This window comes from Leptonychotes weddellii, chromosome 1, assembly GCF_054177405.1.
Source record: "Leptonychotes weddellii isolate Sample4059 chromosome 1, ASM5417740v2, whole genome shotgun sequence".
NCBI classification, from domain to species: Eukaryota; Metazoa; Chordata; class Mammalia; order Carnivora; family Phocidae; genus Leptonychotes; species Leptonychotes weddellii.
The window spans coordinates 76970298-76993747 of record NC_138369.1 but is presented as its reverse complement, the minus strand read 5'-3'; the positions used below and the strand labels follow the sequence as shown (position 1 = coordinate 76993747).

The 23450-nt window shown below is 37.2% G+C and overlaps 1 protein-coding gene across 4 annotated transcripts in view; it reads left to right on the top strand.

Annotated features, from left to right (window-relative positions):
* The window catches only part of NPHP3 (nephrocystin 3), a 33661-nt gene extending 10211 nt beyond the window's left edge, over positions 1–23450 (top strand). The window contains exons 7-19 of one of the 4 annotated variants that reach the window (XM_081826245.1): positions 1545–1701; positions 3727–3801; positions 5900–6073; positions 7049–7152; positions 8177–8291; positions 8546–8689; positions 9172–9269; positions 10379–10481; positions 10889–10971; positions 12825–12963; positions 14888–15052; positions 22143–22237; positions 22779–23450. In XM_081826245.1, the coding sequence (XP_081682371.1) occupies positions 1545–1701; positions 3727–3801; positions 5900–6073; positions 7049–7152; positions 8177–8291; positions 8546–8689; positions 9172–9269; positions 10379–10481; positions 10889–10971; positions 12825–12963; positions 14888–15052; positions 22143–22237; positions 22779–22905 (1579 nt within the window). In that variant the 3' untranslated portion in view covers positions 22906–23450. Of the gene's footprint in view, positions 1–1544; positions 1702–3726; positions 3802–5899; positions 6074–7048; positions 7153–8176; positions 8292–8545; positions 8690–9171; positions 9270–10378; positions 10482–10888; positions 10972–11020; positions 11365–12824; positions 12964–14887; positions 15053–22142; positions 22238–22778 lie in introns of those variants that run through there. The other 3 variants (XM_081826254.1, XM_081826262.1, XM_081826268.1) reach the window with 3 other exon arrangements.

Here is a 23450-nt window from a genome sequence, read left to right as displayed (position 1 = left end):
AAAAATCTATGGTTTGGATTGATTGGATTGGCACAGAGCTATATAATTGAATATTACTCTGTTTTGTATTGGGGCTGTATTCGAACATATTATGTAAATTCTGAATCATGTAATAGCTCTCCTCTGCATATACACACCAATTTGCCTCTCTAGACAAACTTCATTTAATGCTTTTTAGAAAGGGGAATTGGTTCCAATTTTCCTTAGAGTGTAGAAAACACTGGTAGATACTTCCAAGATTATTCTAGAATTTAAATTATACTGAAAACTGTCGTTATGGTACCCTATAGCAAAGTTAGAATTTTTTTTAAAGATTTTATTTATTTTTTATTTATTTGAGAGAGAGAGAGAACACAGGAGGGAAGGACAGAGAGAGAGGGAGAAGCAGGCTCCCCACTGAGCAGGGAGTCCGACGTGGGGCTTGATCCCAGGACCCTGAGATCATGACCTGAGCCGAAAGCAGAGGCTTAACTGACTGAGCCACCCAGGTGCCCCCAAAATTATAATTATTTTTCACCCTGTACCCCAGTTAAGATTTTACTAGCTATCTGACCTCCCCCATCTGCCTCTGGATCTCTCTCATACTGTATCTTGGGTATAAAGATTCAGGTCATTTAGGTCATTTATTGGATGAGAAAGTCTAAAAGACTAGAGAAGAGAAAAATCTTGAAGCATTGGGGTTAATAATGTTTGTATTTTAATTTTGGGGCACCTGGGTGGCTCAGTCGGTTAAGCGTCTGCCTTCGGCTCGGGTCATGATCCCAGGGTCCTGGGATCGAGCCCCGCATCGGGCTCCCTGCTCTGTGGGAAGCCTGCTTCTCCCTCTCCCACTCCCCCTACTTGTGTTCCCTCTCTCGCTGTGTCTCTCTCTGTCAAATAAATAAATAAAATCTTTAAAAAAAAAAATGTTTGTATTTTAATTTGGAAATTATATATTTGTAAGTGGAATTAGGTTTCCATTTATTTGTAGTCTCATGAGACTGGTCCATTATTTTGAACCATGTTTACAGTATTTTTGAGAGTTTTCTTCTTGTTGCTAGATTAAAAAAATTAAAGTTCCTAATGCTTTAAAATTCAACTTAAGGGGCACCTGGGTGGCTCAGTCGTTAAGCGTCTGCCTTCGGCTCAGGTCACGATCCCAGAGTCCTGGGATCGAGCCCCGCATCGGGCTCCCTGCTCCGCGGGAAGCCTGTTTCTCCCTCTCCCACTCCCCCTGCTTGTGTTCCCTCTCTCGCTGTCTCTCTCTTTGTCAAATAAATAAATAAAATCTTTAAAAAATAAAGTAAAATAAAAATAAAATTCAATTTAATGCAGAATTTATTGTACCTGTTCTCACTGTCTGCCAATAAACGCATTATTTTTTATGACTAAGCTGGAACAGAGCTATAAAAACATCCATTTTTGGAAAGCTGCACTTGTTCTGTCCCTGGGCTGCTTCCTGGCCCCTTGTCATTGCTGTAAAGTCCCATTATTGACACTTAGGTTGACTGACTACTTGCTGCCATAGCTCAGTGTAACACAAGAAATACTGATTTCCAATCTAGCCTGTTATTGGAAGACTGTGAAGAAGCTTTTCTGAAAAACCCTGAAGGCAAACCACGATTAATTTATCATCGCTTGGAGGATGGGAAAGTCAGTTCCGACTCCGTCCAGCAATTGATTGATCAAGTTTCTAACCTGAACAAGACCAACAAAGCCAAGGTAAAATTCATAAGGTTATTTTTTTTTAAGAACTTGCTTGGCCAAGGGAAGTGTTAGAACAAAGGCCATGAGGTGGGAGTGAGTGAGGGGAGATTAGTAGGACAGTTAACTGGGAGCCAAGGGTAAAGAACCTTGGAGACCATTTTAGAAACCTTGGTTTTTTTATTTGGAGTGAGATGGTTTTTTTATTTGTAGTTTTTTTTTTTTTTTACTTGAGTCACTGGAAGACTTTAAGCAGGAGCAGAAGAAATGCAATTCTGACAAGAATGTTGTTACGCTGCTGTGTTGAGAATTGATTGGTTTGGAGGTAGGGGAGAAGGGTGGAGTTGGAGAGCTCTTGCAGTCACCAGGTGAGAGATGATGGTGGCTTGGACCAGGGTGGTGATAGAGGAAGTGATGAGAAACAGGAATCTGGATAAGTTGACAGCAGAGCCAGTAGACTTAGTTGTGGACTGTGAGAAAAAGAGAGGACTAAATAGCAGTACCCAGCTACAAAGGATAAGATGTGAGTGGACAAATCAGATTCTTTTCTGTTCCTTTTTTTCCTAAGTACTGAGTTCTTCTGTCTACTGTTGACAAGGATCAGTGTAAGGAAGAGCCTTTTCATAGTAACCTTTTCTAAGAGCATTGGGAAAAGCAAAACAGTAATGATGAATGTGAGAGATTTGATCAGTCCTGGATGCATGGTGGAATAATTTTTAGAACAGATTGCAGGCTTTGCCTTACTGCACACTGAGATAACTTGAAAATGTTTACTGTTAATGTTAAGAATATAGTTGAGGGGCACCTGGCTGGCTCAGTCAGAAGAGCACGCAACTCTTGATCTCGGGGTGAGTTCAAGCCCCATGTTGGGTGTAGAGATTACTTAAAAATAAAATCTTAGGGGTGCCTGGGTGGCTCAGTTGGTTGGGCGTCTGCCTTCGGCTCAGATCATGATCCCGGATTGAGCCCCGCATCGGGGTCCCTGCTCAAATGGGAGTCGGCTTCTCCCTCTCCCTCTGCCCCTCCCCTGGCTTCTGGCTCCCCTGGCTCTCTCTCAAATAAATAAACAGAATCTTTAAAAAAATATATTAAAAAAAGAGAATACAGTTGAAAACAACTCAGATTTGGACATTGTTTTTATTTCTCTGTGGTCATGCAAGAAATAATATCAAATGTGAACACAAGCATTTTTTTACATCATTTAGTATTGAAAAGCTTAAGACCAGCATAAACTAAAGAGCCTAACACAAAAAAGTGCCTATTTTTTTATAATCTCCAGAACCATTTCATTCTTTGCTTTAATTGTTTTAGTATGAGCCTAGTCCATAGGCCCCAAGAGGAAAAACACTGATTCTTCTTTCCGATCTTTATTCTATTTATAAATGCCTTTTAACAATGAATACACTAGGAGGATGAATTTATTTTATAAAAATAGGAGTAAAATAAGATCTGTCTACCATGATTATAAATGTAAATGCAAGATAAACTTCTACTCCAGTTCACTTGATGTGCTTTGTAAAACCATTGTCTTTATCAACTATTAAATCTCTTATTAGCAACATACATGTTCTCTATAGGTAGGGCATTCTTCTTTCAGCAAACTCAGAAGACTACTGATTTACACCGCCAAGTACCATTTTGCCTTTTTGTTTTGTAGAATTATAGCTTTACTCTCATAAAAATTGATTTTGATGTATTTTGAAGGTTATATATATTGAATGGCATGGAAGTACGTAAGACAGAATTTGGACACAAAGAAAAAAAGTATACTTTTTGTTTTATTGAGACATTGTTCCCATTGTTCACAATAAATCCCTCCTGTTACCTTGAACAGGTTACATAACTTGCTTCAGTTTCCTCTTCTGTGAAATGGAGGTAATAATAATAGTGTCTCCCTCATAGGCTTGTTGTGAGGACAGATGAGCTAATATGTGTAAAGTACTTAGAATGATCCCTGACAACACAAATTCTATAGAAGTATTTACCCCCTCTTGTTACTATTGTTTTCTTCGTGTTGTTGTTGAACTTCTTTTTTTTTTCCAGATCATTGATCACTCCGGAGATCCTACAGAAGGAGTATATAAAACTTATATTTATGTGGAAAAGATTATTAAACAGGTAAATATGCATTCTTTGTAAGATTTCATTTGAAATACTCTAAGGGGCGCCTGGCTGGCTCATTCGGTAGAGCACGCAATCCTCAATTTTGGTCGTGAGTTCAGGCCCCATGTTGGGCATAGAACATACTTTAAAAAAAAATTCTAAGACTGTTTTCCATAAAGTTGGGTTTTCCAGTAAAAACAACTTCCTTGTTTTTTTGAAAACAATACCTGGGAAGAGTGCCATAGTTTCTGGTGATTGTCTATCCTGTGGTATTATCATAGTATTACTAGTACCATGTTTCTTTATCTGTCATCTGTCTCACAAAGCTATTTGATGCCTCAACACCTGATTAAGTGTAAAATAGATTACAAAAGTGCTAGATAAAAAGTATAAGTATTTGAGGGAAAATATTTATCTTATTCAATAGAGTCTCCTCAGGTTTTGTTTGCACCTTGAATTTTTATAAAGTAGAAAAATCCTAGGGACACCTGGGTGGCTCAGTCGGTTAAGCGTCTGCCTTCAACTCAGGTCATGATCCCGGGGTCCTCGGATGGAGCCCCACGTTGGGCTCCTTGCTCACCGGGGTGTTTGCTTCTCCCTCTCCCACTACTGCTCCCCCTGCTTGTACTCTCTCTGTTGAATAAATAAATAAAATCTTTTAAAAAGCCTTTTCAGGGGCGTCTGGGTGGCTTAGTTGATTAAGCATCCATTTTGGCTCAGGTCATGATCTCAGGGTCATGAGATTGAGCCCCGCCTGGGGCTCTGTGCTGGGCATGGAGCCTGCTTAAGATTCTCTCTCTCCCTCTCCTCTGCCCTCCTCCCCAACCCACCCCTCCAACCCCGCTCACATGTGCACACGTGCATGCTCTCTCTCTCAAAAAAAAAAAAAAATCCCTTTCAAATTTATCCACTACATCATCCTTACAGCAGAGAGGGGTAAAATCATACCTCTAAGGGTCTGAGGTCATGGTCATAGACAGTATCTCAGGCTGAAAGTTTCTATGACATCTCAAGTATTATCTTGTAAATTTATGTGAGTTACATATTCTGCTTAATGTTATACTTATGTTTATTTTTAATATAAAAAATCATTTTAAATTATATATTATCAAAAATGCTAATGATGATAAGAAAAAGACCCCCCCCACCTTAAAAGTAGAATGGGCACAATAGAAAGATGTACCACATTTAGCCTGCAGTTTCTTATACCTGCTGATATATCGTCTGGGGTGCCAGAGATTCTATTTGAGAAGTTAGGGATTAGATTACCTTTTCTAATTAACTTGTATTACAAGTATGGAGATTTGTTATCAGAGAGAAAGAATGAGCCCCAAAACATGATAAGACTTCTGACAACACATTTTGTATAGTGTTCTTTAATATAAAAACTGACATCAATTTTGATCTTCTCGATAATCTTGTGAATTTTGGGACCCAGGTAAATAAAATTAACTGAGCAGAATAAATGGTAGCAAGTGAAAGTGGACATATTTGCCATCTTTACTGCTTGAAGAGCAACATATTTTCAGTGATATAAAGACTAGATATCATGACACAGATATTTGATATCAAGAAACCCCATCTTAGTAATTAAATTCTTATAAAAATGTAAAGCAGCATATTTCTTAGGCATTAGCACAATCTTTAAAATGATTCACCACCCAGATGTAAGCAAATATATTATGTAACATTTTTCAGAAAACAGATCCCCAAGAGTCAAATGCCCCTCTATTTTTATCTGACAGTTGTTTTGTTTTGTTTTGTTTTAAATGTAAGCACTGCCCAGTGTAGGGCTTGAAACCATGACCCCAAGATCAAGGGTCATATGCTCTACTGACTAAGCTAGCCAGGTTTCCCAATTGCACCTCTAATTTTATTAAAAGCTTTTTTTTATTAAGAATTTGGTTTTTGTGTATGTTTGTCATTTTAATATTTCTTTATTTCTAGTGTTTTTTTATAGTTATAAATTTATTCTTTTAGGTACTATACAAAGGCCATAGGTTTGGACCTGCCCTCCTCAGTAGGTGAAACCCACCGTATACCTGTGTGCTCACACTGCTACAAGGTGTTAACATTCTTTATTCATTGTTGTGTGCTTGCTCTTGGTGTTCAGGACATACTGGGCTCTGAGAACACAGACCCGGAGACTAAGGATTTGGGCAGTGAAGATTCTGTTCCAGAAGATGATGATTTTGGTGATGTTCTGTGGGACATACATGATGAACAAGAGCAAATGGAAACTTTTCAACAGGCTACAAATTCAGCCCATGAGTTGGGATTTGAAAAAGTAAGCATTTGGAGTTATTGTTCCAACAAACATCAGTCACCACTTAAAGCTCTATCATGATTGTGTTTTTACCTAAATACAGTCCAGGTTAAACCAGATTACCTCAGTACTTATTAGGGAGTTGGCAAAGTTATCTTGATCCCAGGACCCCAAGATCATGACCTGAGCTGAAGGCAGACATTTAACCAACTGAGCCACCCAGGTGCTCTAAGAACGAATGTTTTAAGGAATATTATCATAGCTATCAGTAACAGCAGTATTTCCATAGAAATTTTATAATTTAGGCTGTCTATGTTTATGTCCTGGTTCTACCATTCGCTAACTCTGGATTTTGATCATTACTTAGCTCTGAACTTTGACTTCCTTGCTTGTAAAATGAGATATTTAAAGATGCTGATGAACTGACCAGCCTATTGCATTAACTACTATGGTATTTTCTGAATGTTTGACATTTTGATTCCTCCAAGCATTGGAATAATAGATAGCCTTATGATTTTTATCAAGTTTCCTAGCTACCCTAATCTTGGTTTGGTGAACTGCAGATGGTAAAGAACATGTGGTTCATAAATCCTAATCTTAACTAAAAATGTTTGATGTTCCTAAATATAGTTGAATCTCACTTACCTTTCATATGATACAAAGTTAAGCACATGTCTCAACATGGATAATCGCACCATGAGGACAAACACTAATATACTTATTAACCCGGACTGAGAATGTTGTAAAACCCGAGGGGGATCTCAAGTTTTGTCTCTGATCCATTAATTGACAGCAATACTATGTGTAGAAGAAATTGGGGCTCATTCTTAGGTTACTACTTTGGGCACGTTTAACCAGCCATAAAAAGAAGCAATCATGATGTTGACTAAAAGTAGATTTCATTTTCTCTAATGATTTCAGAGGGTAGTCAGAGTTGGCTCTAGAATTCTCAGAGGCATGTGCTTCCTCACAATTTAAATTCATTTTTGTTTCTAGTATTACCAACGCCTTAACGATCTAGTGGCAGCCCCAGCACCAATTCCACCCCTTCTTGTATCTGGAGGACCAGGTTCTGGAAAGTCCCTTCTCTTATCAAAGTGGTATGATGCAGTGCAATTAAATTGTTGTTACCATTTTCATCATTTGAATTACTTACCTCATTCGACAAAATGTATTATTGCCTGTCTGCCTTCCTGCATGGCCTGTACTAAACACTGAAAAAGCAAAAAGGTATAAAATATTAGAGTCATGCCCTGAAGTGTATACAATTTGGATGTTAGAGAGGATCTAGGATGAGAAAGGAATAGGAAATAGGAGCATTTTGATTGTGTACAGTAGTTACGTAGGTCAGAGCTAGGCACGTGCTATGTAAAGGAGTGGTCAGTTTGGAATGGAATTAGGTGAACTAGATATACAGGGGATGTGCCTGTGTTTTCAATTACTAGCTTCATCTGAAAAGTTTTGTTGAGATTTTTAATATTTGAAAGAAGGCAAAGACAGACTGTTTAGAGTGAGATAAGTCATAAAGAACATCAAAGTAAAGGATGACCTGTATTATGAATGCAAAGTCATTCTTCAGATTAGGGACTAAGGTTTATAGAAGTCGATAAACTCTTTTTTACTTTCATTTTAGTTCCTATTATTTAAAAACAATTAATCAGAATATTGTCTTTCATAATTATGATTTACATTAAAGAGTTGGCATATGTTGTTTCCTTTTTACTGCCCTTTTATTTAGTGGGAAATAATATTTTTTTGGAAAATAATATTTTTGTACTTAGCAAAGAAACTTTTTTTCCTCTAATATATTTTTAATTAAAGGGTAATGTTCACTTCACTAATACCTTAACCTCAAATGTACACTAACCTTAAATGTACACTATATTGGTTTCCATTAGTTAATTTCAGTTTGTAATTAAAATGAATCTATAATTTTTAAAGGTTTATTTAAAAGGATCTAAAAGTGGAATAAAATGGAAATTTCCCATGTTTATTCAAAAGTGATTGACCACGTGATTGCTGACAGTTGGATAGCATTTGATGTTTAATGCATTGTGAATCCTTTTTTTTTTTTTTGATAATAAATGAGCTTCATCAGTCTTATAAAAGGTCTTTTTCTTTCAGGATTCAGTTACAACAGAAGAATTCCCCTAACACGCTAATTCTTTCTCATTTTGTGGGAAGGCCCATGTCAACCAGCTCCGAGTCCTCCTTGATTATTAAACGACTAACTCTAAAGGTATAAGATGCCATGTTTTGGAATTATCAGAATTTTTATTTAGAATCAGAAATTGTTGGGGCTGAGTACCCAATAATTTTCAATTTTCAATATTACCCATTTGTTTTAGATTTGTATAACGTTAAAAATAAAACTTGATGCAGTTGGGTCCTCTTGGTTACTCAGTTTTGGTTTTAAAAGCCGGGATAGAAGTATTTCCCACCAGCTGTGATAAAGTGTAACTACTTGAATTTGTATGTGTTCTCACCTTGCAGTTGATGCAGCACTCTTGGTCAGTATCTGCTCTGACATTGGATCCAGCTAAGCTTCTGGAAGAATTTCCACGCTGGCTAGAAAAACTCTCTGCCCGTCATCAAGGCAGCATCATCATCATTATTGATTCTATAGATCAAGTTCAGGTACTGTTTTCACTTTGTAACCTATTGGTACTCTCAGAAAGAAACAGAATTATCAGTAATGGCTATAGCAGACCTTTAAGTATGTTGATGGGAAGAAAATGTTGATGTTGTTCCTGCTATTTCTGCTTAATTTCTAGGGAAGAAGAATGTGGATAAAAAATGTACTGTATGCCCTGGTATAGACATTAGTATCTTATTGGGAAAGACCAATTGAATGAACCAGTTAGCAAAAATTGTTCATTTTGACATATTTTTAGGGCCTTAACATTTCCTTAAGTGTCCGTAATTCATATCAGCTATCATAGTATTTTGCCACTTGTTCTTTTAATATCCTGAGATAAATTTATCATCCCAAAACAAGATTGTATCCTTAATAATAATGAGAAACTTAATGAGAATTTCCTTTTACTTGGGGAGCTATTATCGGGTTGTTTTGAAATATTTTGAATTAATAGAATGAATTTTGTTTTTATATTTTTAAGCAAGTTGAAAAACACATGAAATGGCTGATAGATCCACTGCCAGTGAATGTAAGAGTAATTGTTTCTGTGAATGTAGAAACATGCCCTCCAGCGTGGAGGTACGATGCTAACTTTAGTTCTTTCAGATTACATGAAATGTGTTAAGTACAAACAAGGAAAGGTTTTGGATATGTGTTTGTGCTTTCATGTTTTTCATGTAAGTGGCAGGGAGGAGGGGAGAAGTGGATGGATTCAAGAGAAAGTTAAAATCCACAGGCTTTGGTGGGAGGTTAGGCCTGGGATGTCAAGGAGGGGAAGCCTAGATGGCCCCCAAGTTTCTGTCTTGAGATATTACGTAAATTGTGGTTCCATGAACTGAAATAGGGAACACAGAGGATGGGCAGGTTTGTGGAGGAAAGGTTGTAAGTTTTGTTTTTGGACATGGTTAGCTTGAGTTGCTAGTTGTACCTCCAGCTAGCGATGGCTAGCAGGCAATGACATTTACAGGTGAGAAAAATAGGGAGAGGGCTGGGCTATGAGTAATGGACCAGACACCTGTTATCTTGAAATATGTGCTTACTTTGGCAGTCCTCAAAAAAGGAATACAGTGGTTGAATTCTGTAGGGCAGTGTTTCTCAACCTTTGTCCCCTTAGGAACCTTTTTAGACACTTTCTTCCTAATTACCTCCCTCGCCCCTAGAAATTTTAATACCATCCATATGCCATATATCAGTTTATGTATAGAAACAGATACGTTTACGTTTGTATATTTGTGCTTTATACATAAAAAGAGTAAGATTCTTTTTCCCCACCCTGAAACAATTTTCAGTACCCTGTTGAGAATGGATGTAGCAGGATGATTACATTCCAATTGGATTACAAGTAATTTGTGGGCAAATATTACCTTGTACTATTCTTCATAGGTACTAATATGTTTAGTTTTATTCCTAGTATAGAACATAGAACTAAAAATGTTTTACCACCTTACTATCTAATGTATATTGCTATTTAAAGTCTTTGGTGGGATTAATTGCTGAAAGTAATGATATACATGTTAGAATGAATCAAACAATAATACCTAGTAAGATTAACAGAGATTAGTTTTGTTGATTTTATAAAGGCAATATAAAAAAATTAATTCTTGTAATGGATTTTGACTTGTGATTGGGTAGATTACAGCTTTTATTGTTTTAAAAGAGAATTTCATTTTTTTTTCTTTGAATAAAAGGTTGTGGCCTACACTTCATCTTGATCCTTTAAATCCAAAAGATGCAAAATCTATTATAATTGCAGAGTGCCACTCTGTGGGCATTAAATTGAGTAAAGAGCAGGTAAGTATTTTTAACTTTGTTGCTCTTTTACTCTCTACAGCTTTCCTATAAAACACCTTATATGAGACTTAAAGTTCAATATAGGAACTCTCTATTGTGTTAAGGAAAATTGGAGTTTCCTAATTGTTAAATGCATTGGCTCTTAAACTACTAACAAATATAGAAGAAGCAATAAAAAGCATTTTGGGCTTAAGTTTTACTTTGCTGCATTATATTAAGCAGGAATGCTAAAAGCGAAAGAACATCTGCAGTCCACCACTGCGTGGCAGTGATGCTACTGACGAGGTGGTGGGAACCGTGTCATTTCTGCCAGGGGTTTTTGTTGATGGCTCTGTAGTGAAGACTGTTTCATTCCAGGGTGGTGTTGTGTTTTTCTGTTTGTTTTGTGTTTTGGTAAACTGGTGCAGGAGAAGAAGCTAGAACGACACTGTCGTTCTGCCACGACCTGCAATGCCCTTTATGTCACCCTTTTCGGCAAAATGATCTCACGGTAAGTGGTGGCGATGTTACATGATCTGCATGTTTTGTGTTTGCTGCAGACAGCTTCCTCACCTTGTGAAACTGAACGATCATTGCAGCAGTCTCTGTGAGCCACTCACATCAGATTCTGTTGATTCTAACAGTGATACTAACATCCTTGTGGGAATGTGACTCGTGACTGCAGATTGGTGATAGCCCGTGCGCTACAAGAACGTGTTGGCTGTAGTTGTCTCATTGTCATCGGCGCTGTTTCCCTGTCGGGGGTTGCCAAAGAAGGCCATCTTTGCCCTTCTTGGGGGCCCATGAGTGCTCCTTGTCACCTGCTTGAGGCCCCTAGCTTTGAGAAAGTGAGGGACAACTGAGGCAAACACATGCTGTTTTGGGGTGTCCTTGAATATTAGTAGGTAGGTAGTAGGAATTTTTAATTGTCTCTGTTTTCAAATCCTGATAAACCTTTCAGCTTAAAATAGATTCTTCAGTTCCGGATACCCTTTAGTCATTTGCCTTTAAATAAGCCCTACAAAGTGTCACTATGTTTCTTCTTCAGTACAGCCTCACCTTACTTTGTCTCTTCACAACCAGAGGCAAAAAAGATGAATATGGTTTTGATGATCATCACAATGGACAGTTAATCCTACTACAACTCATATTCTAGACACTGAATCTAGTACTCTTGGCTCTTAATTCCACATTCTCATCTTGAGCACCAGATTTGAAATGAAAACATCTTCTAAAATTTTGAATTGCCTATGATATTCCCACTGTCCTTCTCCACTGTCTCCAGTTTGGGCAGTGCGTCTGGCCTCTGGGAGCATCAGAAGCTGGCCTGAGTGCAGTTCAAGAGCAGGAGTCCCTTTCCACACATTCCATAGTATTTATTGAATTTAGCTATTTTAAGAGCATCGACACAAAATAAGCAAACCTATTAGAATCTCTAAAAGTGAGAAAGAGAGTTTTATTCAAGCCCAAGTTAGGACAGCTGCCCGGGAAACACAATCTTCACGGGGAAGATGGTGCTCTGGAGAATGAACAGGTCTTACAGGGCTATATACCCTTTTCTACATTTTGTAAAAGCTTGAAAGATTATATAGTCAGGAATCCTGTGTTTTAACATCAAAAAATGCAGGGGGTAGGAGCATTGGTCCATATCTTAAGGACAAGAGAGTTTTACTTTAGGCCACTCATTTACAAGGCAGATGTACAATGTGTGCTTAGTGGGCCATAAATCAGGCTTTTGGTTTAAACAAAATTTATGTATAGTCATGCTGATTTAGAAAGAAATCTGAAATGGTTTCCCATATATATTAGGCCTTTAGAAAGTTTATTAGGCCTATAGAGAGGGACTGTAGACCTTTTGTTTGTTTTTTCTTCTCTATATATCTTCATATTTAAAAAAGAAACTATTGGTAAATATTGTGTAATATTTTAAAACAAACCACCCTATTTACTGATTTTCTTTAGCCTGATGTCTCCTAAATCCTGGCTCTAAACAAATTTAACTTGCATGGCTAACTAATAACACTTATTTATAATTATTTTCCTGCTTCCTGTATGTAGGTAGCGTGTTTCTAGATGATTAGAACCACTTCTTACTCATTCTGTATTCCCATAATGTGCAGTAATTGCTTGACACATAGTAAGTTTCCAGCATGTGTTTACTGAGTTGAGCTAAATGGTACACTAAAATAAAACTGATGACTCTAGCAGCCCCATAAAACTGTCATTTTCCTATATCATGTTTTGTTGAATTTCTGTTATCATTTAAAGTATAAAAAATAGAGACCACATTGTTTTTATCTACCCCAAATTTTTCACAGATGTTGGCTGTCTGTAAGAAATTAAATCTATTCTCAATTCCAACAGTGCTGGGAGAGCAGGCAATTTAGATAAAATCCTTCATCAGTGTTTCCAGTGTCAAGATACTATTTCATTATATAGACTTGCTCTGCGATCTATCCAGGAGTCCATGGCAAATGATATGGATAAAGAACTAATGAAACAGGTAAAGGATAATAAACTTATAAAACTCCTAAAATTTTGCATTTGTGTGTGAATTGAAGAAAATAGTAATTATTTTTAAATTTGTACTCAAGTGTGTTTCAAGCATATACAGGAAGGCTAGCTGCTGTAGTGTGCTTATGGCCAGAAGTGATAGCTCAAGAAATTTGCATTTTCCTGATTATCATTGAGATTTTTCATCTGTTCATGTTTATTGACTATTCTTTTTTTTTTTTTTTAAGATTTTATTTATTTATTTGACAGAGAGAGACAGCCAAAGAGGGAACACAAGCAGGGGGAGTGGGAAAGCGAGAAGCAGGCTTCCGCTGTGCAGGGAGCCTGATGCAGGGCTCGATCCCAGGACCCTGAGATCGTGACCTGAGCTGAAGGCAGTCACTTAACCAACTGAGCCACCCAGGCGCCCCAGCTTGTTTATTGGCTATTCTTGTTTCCTCTTCTGTGACTTGCTGATTCAGGCCTTTTTATGTGAGTTTTAATTGAGTTGTCTTTTCTTAATGATCTCCAGGAGCTCTTAAACATTCTGCATACTGAATACAAATCCTCTGTTACACAGTTTGCAAATAAATACCTTGTTCCGATTTGTTTCTTGTCTTCACTTTTTGGTATCATTCATTATACAGTGTTTTATTTTGATGAAGTCAGATTTATCAACAGTTTCTTTTATGGTTTATGCCTGTTATATCTCATTTTAAAAATCTTATCAAAAAATATTTTGTTATAAAAATGTTCTCATATAAATTTTTTCCCTTTAAAATGTTTTACATTTTTGTTCTTCCTGTATGAGTCCTTATGGATTTATTTTTGTTTGATATGTGAGGAAGGAATCTACTTTTTAATCTTTTATCATATGGCCAGCTAATTTTACTAAATAGTACATCTTTTCTGATGATTTGGATATCACACTCACAAATTAACATGAGTTTGTTTTCTGAGCTCTTCTGTTCCAGTTTTGCTTATTCCTTGCCAATACTACAGTGTCTCAACTATTAGAGCTTGAAAGTAAACTTTCATATGTGGTTGGTCTGTGGGCTAATGTTTTCTCATGCACCCCTTCACTGAAAGTACAGCTCTTGGGATTCCTGGTGTTGGCAAGCTTTCTAGTTCCAGCTACTCACCTTACTGGGTTTAAGGGCTCACCTTCCACCCCTGCTGTGGCTGTGAAAACCCAAGCCCTTAAATTACTAAGACTGCTGCCTACTGGTACCCTCACTTCCCCCAGGGACAGCAGCTCCAGCACTTAGCCCTCTGATGTTCACTTTCCTATTCATTTTTGGCACCTGGTGGATTTCCCTTTCTTTTTTGCAGGTTCCCTATGCTTTTAAAGGTGTTTTGTTACATGTTGTCTTATGTTAACGGGCATTTATAGTAGAAGAATCATTTTCTTCTACCATTTTCCCAAAATTGGAACTTTGTCATTAGTTTTAATCCATTTCCTGAGGTTTTAATTTTTTTTCTTTTTTAAAGATTTTATTTATTTATTTGAGAGAGAGCACAAGTGAAGGGGAAGGGAGGGACAGAGGGCAGAGGGAGAGGCAGACTCCCCACTGAGCTGGGAGCCCAACATGGGGCTTGATCCCAGGACCCCAGGATCATGACCTGAACTGATGGCAGATGCTTAACTAACTGAGCCACTGAGGCACCCACTGAGGTTTTAATTTTCATCAAACTTTTTTCTGTGTATTGTCTTTGGCATGCTAGATTTGCTATATACACTATCTTATTCCTGATTAATGCCTTTTGGAAAGTGTGTTTTATTCTAAGAAATATGTTTCTTGCTTTACTAAATCATTTGAACAATAAGTTTGAATAAGAAGCTAATCACCTTAAAAGAGTTATGGAAATTTTAATGGCTGTTTATTACTTGTAGAGATGGCTTATGATCATTCTTAATTCATTTCTCTACCTAGATTCTCTGCCTCATAAATGTTAGTCACAATGGCATGAGTGAATCAGAACTGATGGAACTCTACCCTGAGCTGTCCTGGGTTGTCTTGACCTCCCTTGTTCACAGTTTACACAAAATGTGCTTATTGACTTATGGTTGTGGCTTGCTCAAGTTTCAACATCTACAGGTAAATGCTTTTTTTTTTTTAAAGATTTTATTTATTTATTCATGAGAGATAGAGAGGCAGAGGCAGAGGGAGAAGCAGGCTACCCACGGAGCAGGGAGCCCAATGCGGGACTCGATCCCAGGACCCTGGGATCATGACCTGAGCCGAAGGCAGACGCTTAACCGACTGAGCCACCCAGGCGTCCCAGCAAATGCTTTTTTAATAAGGTTTTTTACTTATAAATGTCAACATACTGGGAGATAGTCCAAGATGCTGGAGAAGTAGGGACCTTAGTTTCATCTGGTCCCAGGAATTCAGCCAGATAGCTATTAAATCATTCTGAACACCTGCAAACTCAACTGGAGATCTAAGAAAAGAATAGCAGCAACTCTACAAATAGAAAAGTGACCACTGCAGCAACTCTACAAATAGAAAACTGATCGCTAGGGGCGCCTGGGTGGCTCAGTTGTTAAGCATCTGCCTTCGGCTCAGGTCATGATCCCAGGGTCCTGGGATCGAGCCCCGCATCGGGCTCCCTGCTCAGCCAGGAGCCTGTTTCTCCCTCTCCCGCTCCCCCTGCTTGTGTTCCCTCTCTAGCTGTCTCTCTCTCTGTGTCAAATAAATAAATAAAATAAGAAAAGCGATCACTTTCTGCAAGAATGACAAGATGGAAAAACTCACCTCAAAAAAGAGAACAAACTGCCAGGGACCTAATCAGTATAGACATAAGATGGCAGAACTAGAGTTCAGAATAACGATTATAAAGATAACTAGCTGGGCTTAAAAAAAGCATAGAAGACACTAGAGAATCCCTTTATGGGGGAATAAAAGAACTAAAATATAATCATATTGAAATAAAAAAGGCTATTAATGAGACGCAATCAAAAATGGAGGCTCTGACTGCTAAGAGAAATGTGGCAGAAGAAAGAATTAGTGATATAGAAGAAAAAATGATGGAGAACAAAGAAGCCAAGAAAGAGAGAGATAATTACTGGATCACAAGGGGAGAATTTGAGAGTTAAGTCATACCATAAAGTGAAACAATACTAGAATAATTGGGATCCCAGAAGAAGAGGAAAGAGACAGAGAGGGGCAGAAGGTATATTGGAGCAAATTATAGTGGACAACTTCCCTAATCTGGGGAAGGAAGTAGTCATTCAAGTCCAGGAGGCACAGAGACCCCCCTCAAAATCAATAAAAATAGGTCAGCACCTCGACATGTAATAGTGCAACTTGCAAACTTAGAGACAAAGAAAATCCTGAAAGAAATCCATAACCTCCAAGGTTAGAAACATTAGACTGGAAGCAGACCTATCCACAGAGACCTGACAGGCCAGAAAGGACTGGCATGATGTATTCAGGGTGATAAATGATAAAAATATGCAGCCAAGAATACTTTATCTAGCAAGGATGTCATTCAAAATAGGAGAGATAAAAATCTTCCAGGACAAACAGAAACTAAAAGAATTTGTGATCATTAAACCAGGCCTGAAAGAGATATTAAAGGGGATCCTGTAAGCGAAGAGAGCCCCCAAAAGTAACATAGATCAGAAAGGAACAGAGACAATCTACAGAAACAGGGACTTCACAGGTAATACAATGGCACTAAATTCATATCTTTCAATAGTTACCCTGAATGTAAATGGGCTAAATGCCCCAGTCAAAAGACACAAGGTATTAGACTGGATAAAAAAGCAAGACCTATCCATATGCTGACTGCAAGAGACTCATTTTAGACCCAAAGACACCTCCAGATTGAGGGGGTGGAAAACCATTTATCATGCTAAGGACATCAAAAGAAAGCTGGGATAGCAACCCTTATATCCAACCAATTAGATTTAAACCAAAGACTAATAAGAGATGAGGAAGGACACTATATCATACTTAAAGGGTCTATCCAACAAGTAGATCTAACAATTGTAAATATTTATGCCCCTAAAATGGGAGCAGCAAATTGTATAAGCCAATTAATAGCCAAATTAAAGAAACACATTGATAATAATACATTAATAGTAGGGGACTTCAACACCCCAGTCATAACAATGGACAGATCTTCTAAGCAAAAGATCAACAAGGAAACAAGGGCTTTGAATGACACACTGGACTGGATGGACTTCAAATATATATACAGAGTATTCCATCCTAAAGCAACAGAATACACATTCTTCTCGAGTGCACATGAAACATTCACCAGAATAGATCACATACTGGGTCACAAATCAGGTCTCAACTGATACCAAAAGATTGGGATCATTCCCTGCATATTTTCAGATCACAGTGCTTTGAAACTGGGACTCAATCACAAAAGGAAATCTGGAAGGAACTCAAACACTTGCAGGTTAAAGAGCATTCTAATAAAGAATGAATGGGTCAACCAGGAAATTAAAGAAGAATTAAAAAAATTCATGGAAACAAATGAAAATGAAAGCAGAACTGTTCAAAACCTTTGTGATGCAGCAAAGGTGGTCCTAAGAGGAAGCAGAACTGTTCAAAACCTTTGTGATGCAGTAAAGGTGGTCCTAAGAGGGAGGTATATAGCAACACAAGTCTTTCTCAAGAAACAAGAAAGGTCTCAAATTCATAACCTAACCTTACACCATAAGGAGCTGAAAAAAGAACAGCAAATAAAGCCTAAACTCAGCAGGAGAAGAGAATAAAGATTAGAGCAGAAATCAATGAAATAGAAACCAGAAAAAACCATAGAACAGATCAATGAAACTACGAGCTGGTTCTTTGAAAGAATTAATTAGATTGATAAACCCCAGGCCAGACTTATCAAAAAGAAAAGAGAAAGAACCCAAATAAATAAAATCATGAGTGAAAGAGTAAGGATCACAACCAACACCAAAGACATACCAACAATTTTTAAGAGCATATTATAAGCAACTATATGCCAACAAATTAGGCAATTTGGAAGAAATGGATGCATTCCTGGAAATTTATACACTACCAGAACTAAAACAGAAAGAAATAGAAAACCTGAACAGACCCATAACCAGCAAGGAAATTGAAGCAGTAATCAAAAAAATCCCAACAAACAAGAGTCCAGGGCCAGATGGCTTCCCAGGGGAATTCTACCAAACATTTAAAGAAGAACTTACACCATTCTTCTGAAGCTGTTTCAAAAAATGGAAATGGAAGAAAAAACTTCCAAACTCTTTCTATGAGGCCAGCATTACCTTGATCCCAAAACCAAAGACCGCACCAAGAAGGAGAATTACAGACCACTATCCCTGATGAACATGGATGCCAAAATTCTCACCAAGATACTAGCCAATAGGATCCAACAGTAGGATTATTCACCACGACCAAGCGGGATTTATTCCTGGGCTGCAAGGGTTATTCAACATCTGCAAATCAATCAACATGATACACTACATTAATAAAAGAAAGAACAAGAACCATATGATCCTCTCAATAGATGCAGAAAAAGCATGTGACAAAGTACAGCATTCTTTCTTGATTAAAACTCTTCACAGTGTAGAGATAGAGGGAACATACCTCAATATCATAAAAGCCGTATAGGAAAAGCCCAGAGCAAAATCATTCTCAATGGGGAGAAACTGAGAGCTTTTCCCCTAAGGTCAGGAACATGACAGAGATGTCCACTCTTACCACTGTTGTTCAACATAGTACTAGAAGTCCTAGCTTTAGCAATTAGACAAAAAAAAGAAATGAAAAGCATCTAAATCAGCAAAGAAGTAGTCAAACTCTCTAAACAAATGCCATAATACTCAATGTGGAAAACCCAAAAGACTCCACCCCAAATTGCTAGAACTCATACAGGAATTCAGCAACGTGGCAGGATATAAAGTCAATGCACAGAAATCAGTTGCATTTCTGTACACTAACAATGAGACAGAAGAAAGAGAAAGTAAGGAGTCTATCCCATTTAAAATTGCAGCAAAAAAAAAAAAATAATAAAAAAATAAAATTGCAGCAAAAAACATAAGATACCTAGGAATAAACCTAACCAAAGAGGTTAAAGATTTGTACTCAGAAAACTATAGAATACTCATGAAAGAAATTAAGGAAGTCACAAAGAAATGGGAAAACGTTCCATGCTCATGGATTGGAAGAACAAAAATTGTTAAAATGTCTATGCTACCCAAAGGAATCTACACATTCAGTGCAATCCCTATCAAAATACCATCCACTTTTTTCACAGAACTGGAACAAATAATCCTAAAATTTGTATGGAACCTGAAAAGACTCCAAATAGCCAGATGAATGTTGAAAAAGAAAACCAAACTGGGGGCATTACAATCCCAGACTTCAAGCTCTATTACAAAGCTGTTATCATGAAGATGGTATGGTACTGGCACAAAAACAGACACATAGATCAATGGAACAAAATACAGAACCCAGAAATAGACCCTCAACTCTATGGTCAACTAGTCCTCACAAACCAGGAAAGAATATGCAATGGAAAAAAGACAATCTCTTCAACAAATGGTGTTGGGAGAATTGGACAGCCACATGCAGAATGAAACTGGACCATTTTCTTACACCATACACAAAAATAGACTCAAATGGATGAAGGACCTAAATGTGAGATAGGATTCCATCAAAATCCTAGAGGAGAACACAGGCAGTAACCTCTTCACCCTTGGCCACAGCAGCTTCTTGCAAGACACATCTCTAAAGGCAAGGGAAACAAAGACAAAAATGAACTGTTGGGACTTCATCACGATAAAAAGCTTTTGCCCAGCAAAGGAAACAGTTGACAAAACCAAAAGACAGCCGACAAAATGGGAGAAGATATTTACAAATGTCTTATCAGATAAAGGACTAGTATCCAAAATCTATAAAGAACTTATCAAACTCAACACCCAAAGAACAAATAATCCAATCAAGAAATGGGTAAAAGACATTTCTCCAACGAAGACATCCAAATGACCAACAGACACATGAAAAAATGCTCCACATCACTCAGCATCAGAGAAATACAAATCAAAACCACATTGAGATATCACCTCACACCAGTCAGAATGGCTAAAATTAAGTCAAGAAATGACAGATGTTGACAAGGATGTGGAGAAAGGGGAACCCTCTTACACTGTTGGTGGGAATGCAAGCTGGTGCAGCCACTCTGGAAGACAGTATGGAGGATCCTCAAAAAGTTGAAAATAGAGCTACTCTTTGAGCCAGCAATTGCACTACTAGGTATTTACCCCAGAGATACAACTGTAGTGATCCGAAGGGGCACCTGCACCCCAATGTTTATAGCAGCAGTGTTCACAATAGCCAAACTATGGAAAGAGCCCAGATGTTCATTGACAGATGAATGGATAAAGAAGATGATATGGTATACACACACATACACCCCCCCACACACACACATACACAATGGAATACTACTCAGCCATCAAAAAATGAAATGCTGCCACTTAACAATGATGTGGTATTATTAGAGGTAGAGGGTATTATGCTGAGTGAAATAGGTCAATCAGAGAAAGACAGGTATCATATGATCTCACTCATGTGGAATTTAAGAAACAAAACAGGATCATTAGGGAAGAGAGTAAAAAATAAAACAAGACAAAAATCGGAGACAAACCATAAGAGACTCTTAATCATCAGAAACAAACTGAGGGTTGCTAGAGAGGAGGGGGTTGGAGGGATGAGGTAACTGGGTGATGGATATTAAGGAGGGCACATGATGTAATGAGCACTGGGTATTATGTAAGACTGATGTATCACTGACCTCTACCTCTGAATCTAATAATACACAATAAATTAATTGAATTTAAATTAAAAAATAAAATTTTTTTAAAAACCAATGTACCATGCTATTTTAAGTGTTTCAATTACAAGACAAAATTGAAATCTGAAATTTGACATTACAAAATTTTTTTGCAATGATTTTAGGTTAAATGTAAAATTTGGCTAATATTATTTTTACGAAGTACCTTTATGAAATGACTATTACAGCAGTCCCCTCTTATCCACAGATGACACCTTCCAAGACCCCCAGTTAATGCCTGAAACCAGGATAGTACCAAACCCCATATATACTATGTTTTTCTCTATACATGCATACCAATGATAAAGTTAAATTTATAATTTAGGAATAGTAAGGGATTAAGAGCAGTAACTAATAATAAAACAGAACAATTATAAAAACATACTGTACTAAAAGTTATGTGAATGTGGTATCTCTCAAAATATCTTATTTTACTGCACGCACCATTCTTGTGATAATGTGAGATTACCAGTAAAATGCCTACCTGATGAGATGAAGTAATGTGAGTGATGTAGGCACTGTGACCTAGTACTATGTTACCACTGACCTTCTGACCATAATATCAGAAGGAGGATCATCTGCTTTCAAATCCCAGTTGCCCATGGGTAGCTAAGACTGCAGAAAGTGAAACTGGGAATAAAGAGGGACTTCTAGTACTTTAAAAAGTAGTTTCTTTTTGAAAGAGAAAAAAATATTTTTTTCAATTGTATGTATTATTGATTGCTGGTATCATTATTTATGTTTTAAGAGCTTGGACTCAGGCAGTATGCCTCAGTTCACAATTCAGCTCTTCACAGCTAACAGCTCTATAATCTTGGGGAAATTCTGTAAGACTTGGGCAGATTGTTCCAGGTTACTACAGAGATTGTGAAGTGAATCAATTGAGATGGTCTTTGATCCTAGTGAGTCATGATGTCTAGTCCGTAGTAGTAAATGTTTAGGTATATTGACTGGTATCTGCAATGCCCTGGTTGACTTATGTGTATACAAATGCAAATGAAGTGTTTCATGTGAGTATGCTGCATTATATTTGCAGGTGTGAAGTGTTTGTAATTTCACAGGTTTATCTTTATTATTATATATTGCTTAAATATACTCTTTTCAGTACTTTTTCAATCCATATTTCTGATATTTTTACTGTATTAACTAGAAGTTTGAATTAAATTGTGTTTTAACTGCTTCCAGGAGATTTTTTTATTCTCTATCAGTTTATCCATAAACATATCCTGAATTTTAAAATATTCTTTTGCTATCTCTATTATACATCTGTAAAATTGAAATAATTATAAATTTCTGTTTATAAATTATTAGATACACAGTGACTTACAGAAAATAGACTGCAATATTTTTTCTTTTTCTTCCCAGGCTTGGGAAACAGTAAGACTGGAATACATGGAAGGTCCCACCATTATTTCTTCATGTAGGCAAAAGCTAATCAACTATTTCACCATGCAGCTAAGGTATTATAAATATCTATCTTGTTCTTCTACAACACATTTTACCTCTGTGTCTTTACTTCTCTTCCTTAATGTATAAAAATTTAATTATTACGGAAAAGATTAAATCATCTCCCGTTAATGTCAAAAGAATAAGAGATTATTAGTAAGTAAGTCTTTTAATATCATGCTAAAGATTTAAACTTACATGAAATCAGTGCAGGATCATTTTTTTATTCCACTTTAATAGTTTAAAAATGTATGTGTGTCTGTATACCATGTGTATATATTTCGGTTAATTGGGTTGGTTTTTTTTTTAATAGCTCAATTTTAGGAAAATACCTTGAGAGTTTGGTTAGTGGTCCTGATATCACTGTATTTACTTTCTTAGATTATTTTTTAGAGTTTCTGATTTTGACCTAATTTTCTCAGTATTAGATTATATTTAAAGAGTCAGAGATGGATATGAAATACATTTTCCTCCCTTCAACATTTGTCTGAAGCCTTTTGAGGCAATCTCCTTGTTGGAAGGTATTGTTGAATGTTGTCCTTTCCCTTCTGACAGTCAGGACCAAGTGACTTGGAGAAGTGCAGATGAGCTCCCTTGGCTTTTTCAGCAGCAGGGAAGTAAACAGAAGTTGCAGGATTGCCTTCTCAATCTCTTTGTGTCTCAAAACCTTTATAAAAGGTAAGAAGCTTACTTGTAGAACACCTTCCCCCAGAAAAACAGATTTAAACAGTTGTTTGGTAGAACAAAGAAAAATGACATTTTTAATTTAGCTTTAATATAAGACCTGAAGCCATAGAACTCCCAGAAGGCATAGGCAGTAAACTGCTTGACATCAGTCTTGGTGATGATTTCTTGGATCTGACACAAAAAGCAAATGCAACAAAAGCATATAAACAGGTGGAACTATATCAAACTAAAAAAGCTTCTGCACAGCAAAGGAAACTATAAACAAAATGAAAAGGCAACCTACTGAATGAGAGAAAATATTTGCAAATCATACATCTGCAAAGGGGTTAACATCCAAAATATATAAAGAACTCATACAACTCAATAACAAGAATCTGATTTAGGGGCGCCTGGGTGGCTCAGTCATTAAAACGTCTGCCTTTGGCTCAGGTCATGATCCCAGGGTCCTGGGATCAAGCCCCACATCAGGCTCCCTGCTCGGCGGGAAGCCTGCTTCTCCCTCTCCCACTCTCCCTGCTTGTGTTCCCTCTCTCGCTGTCT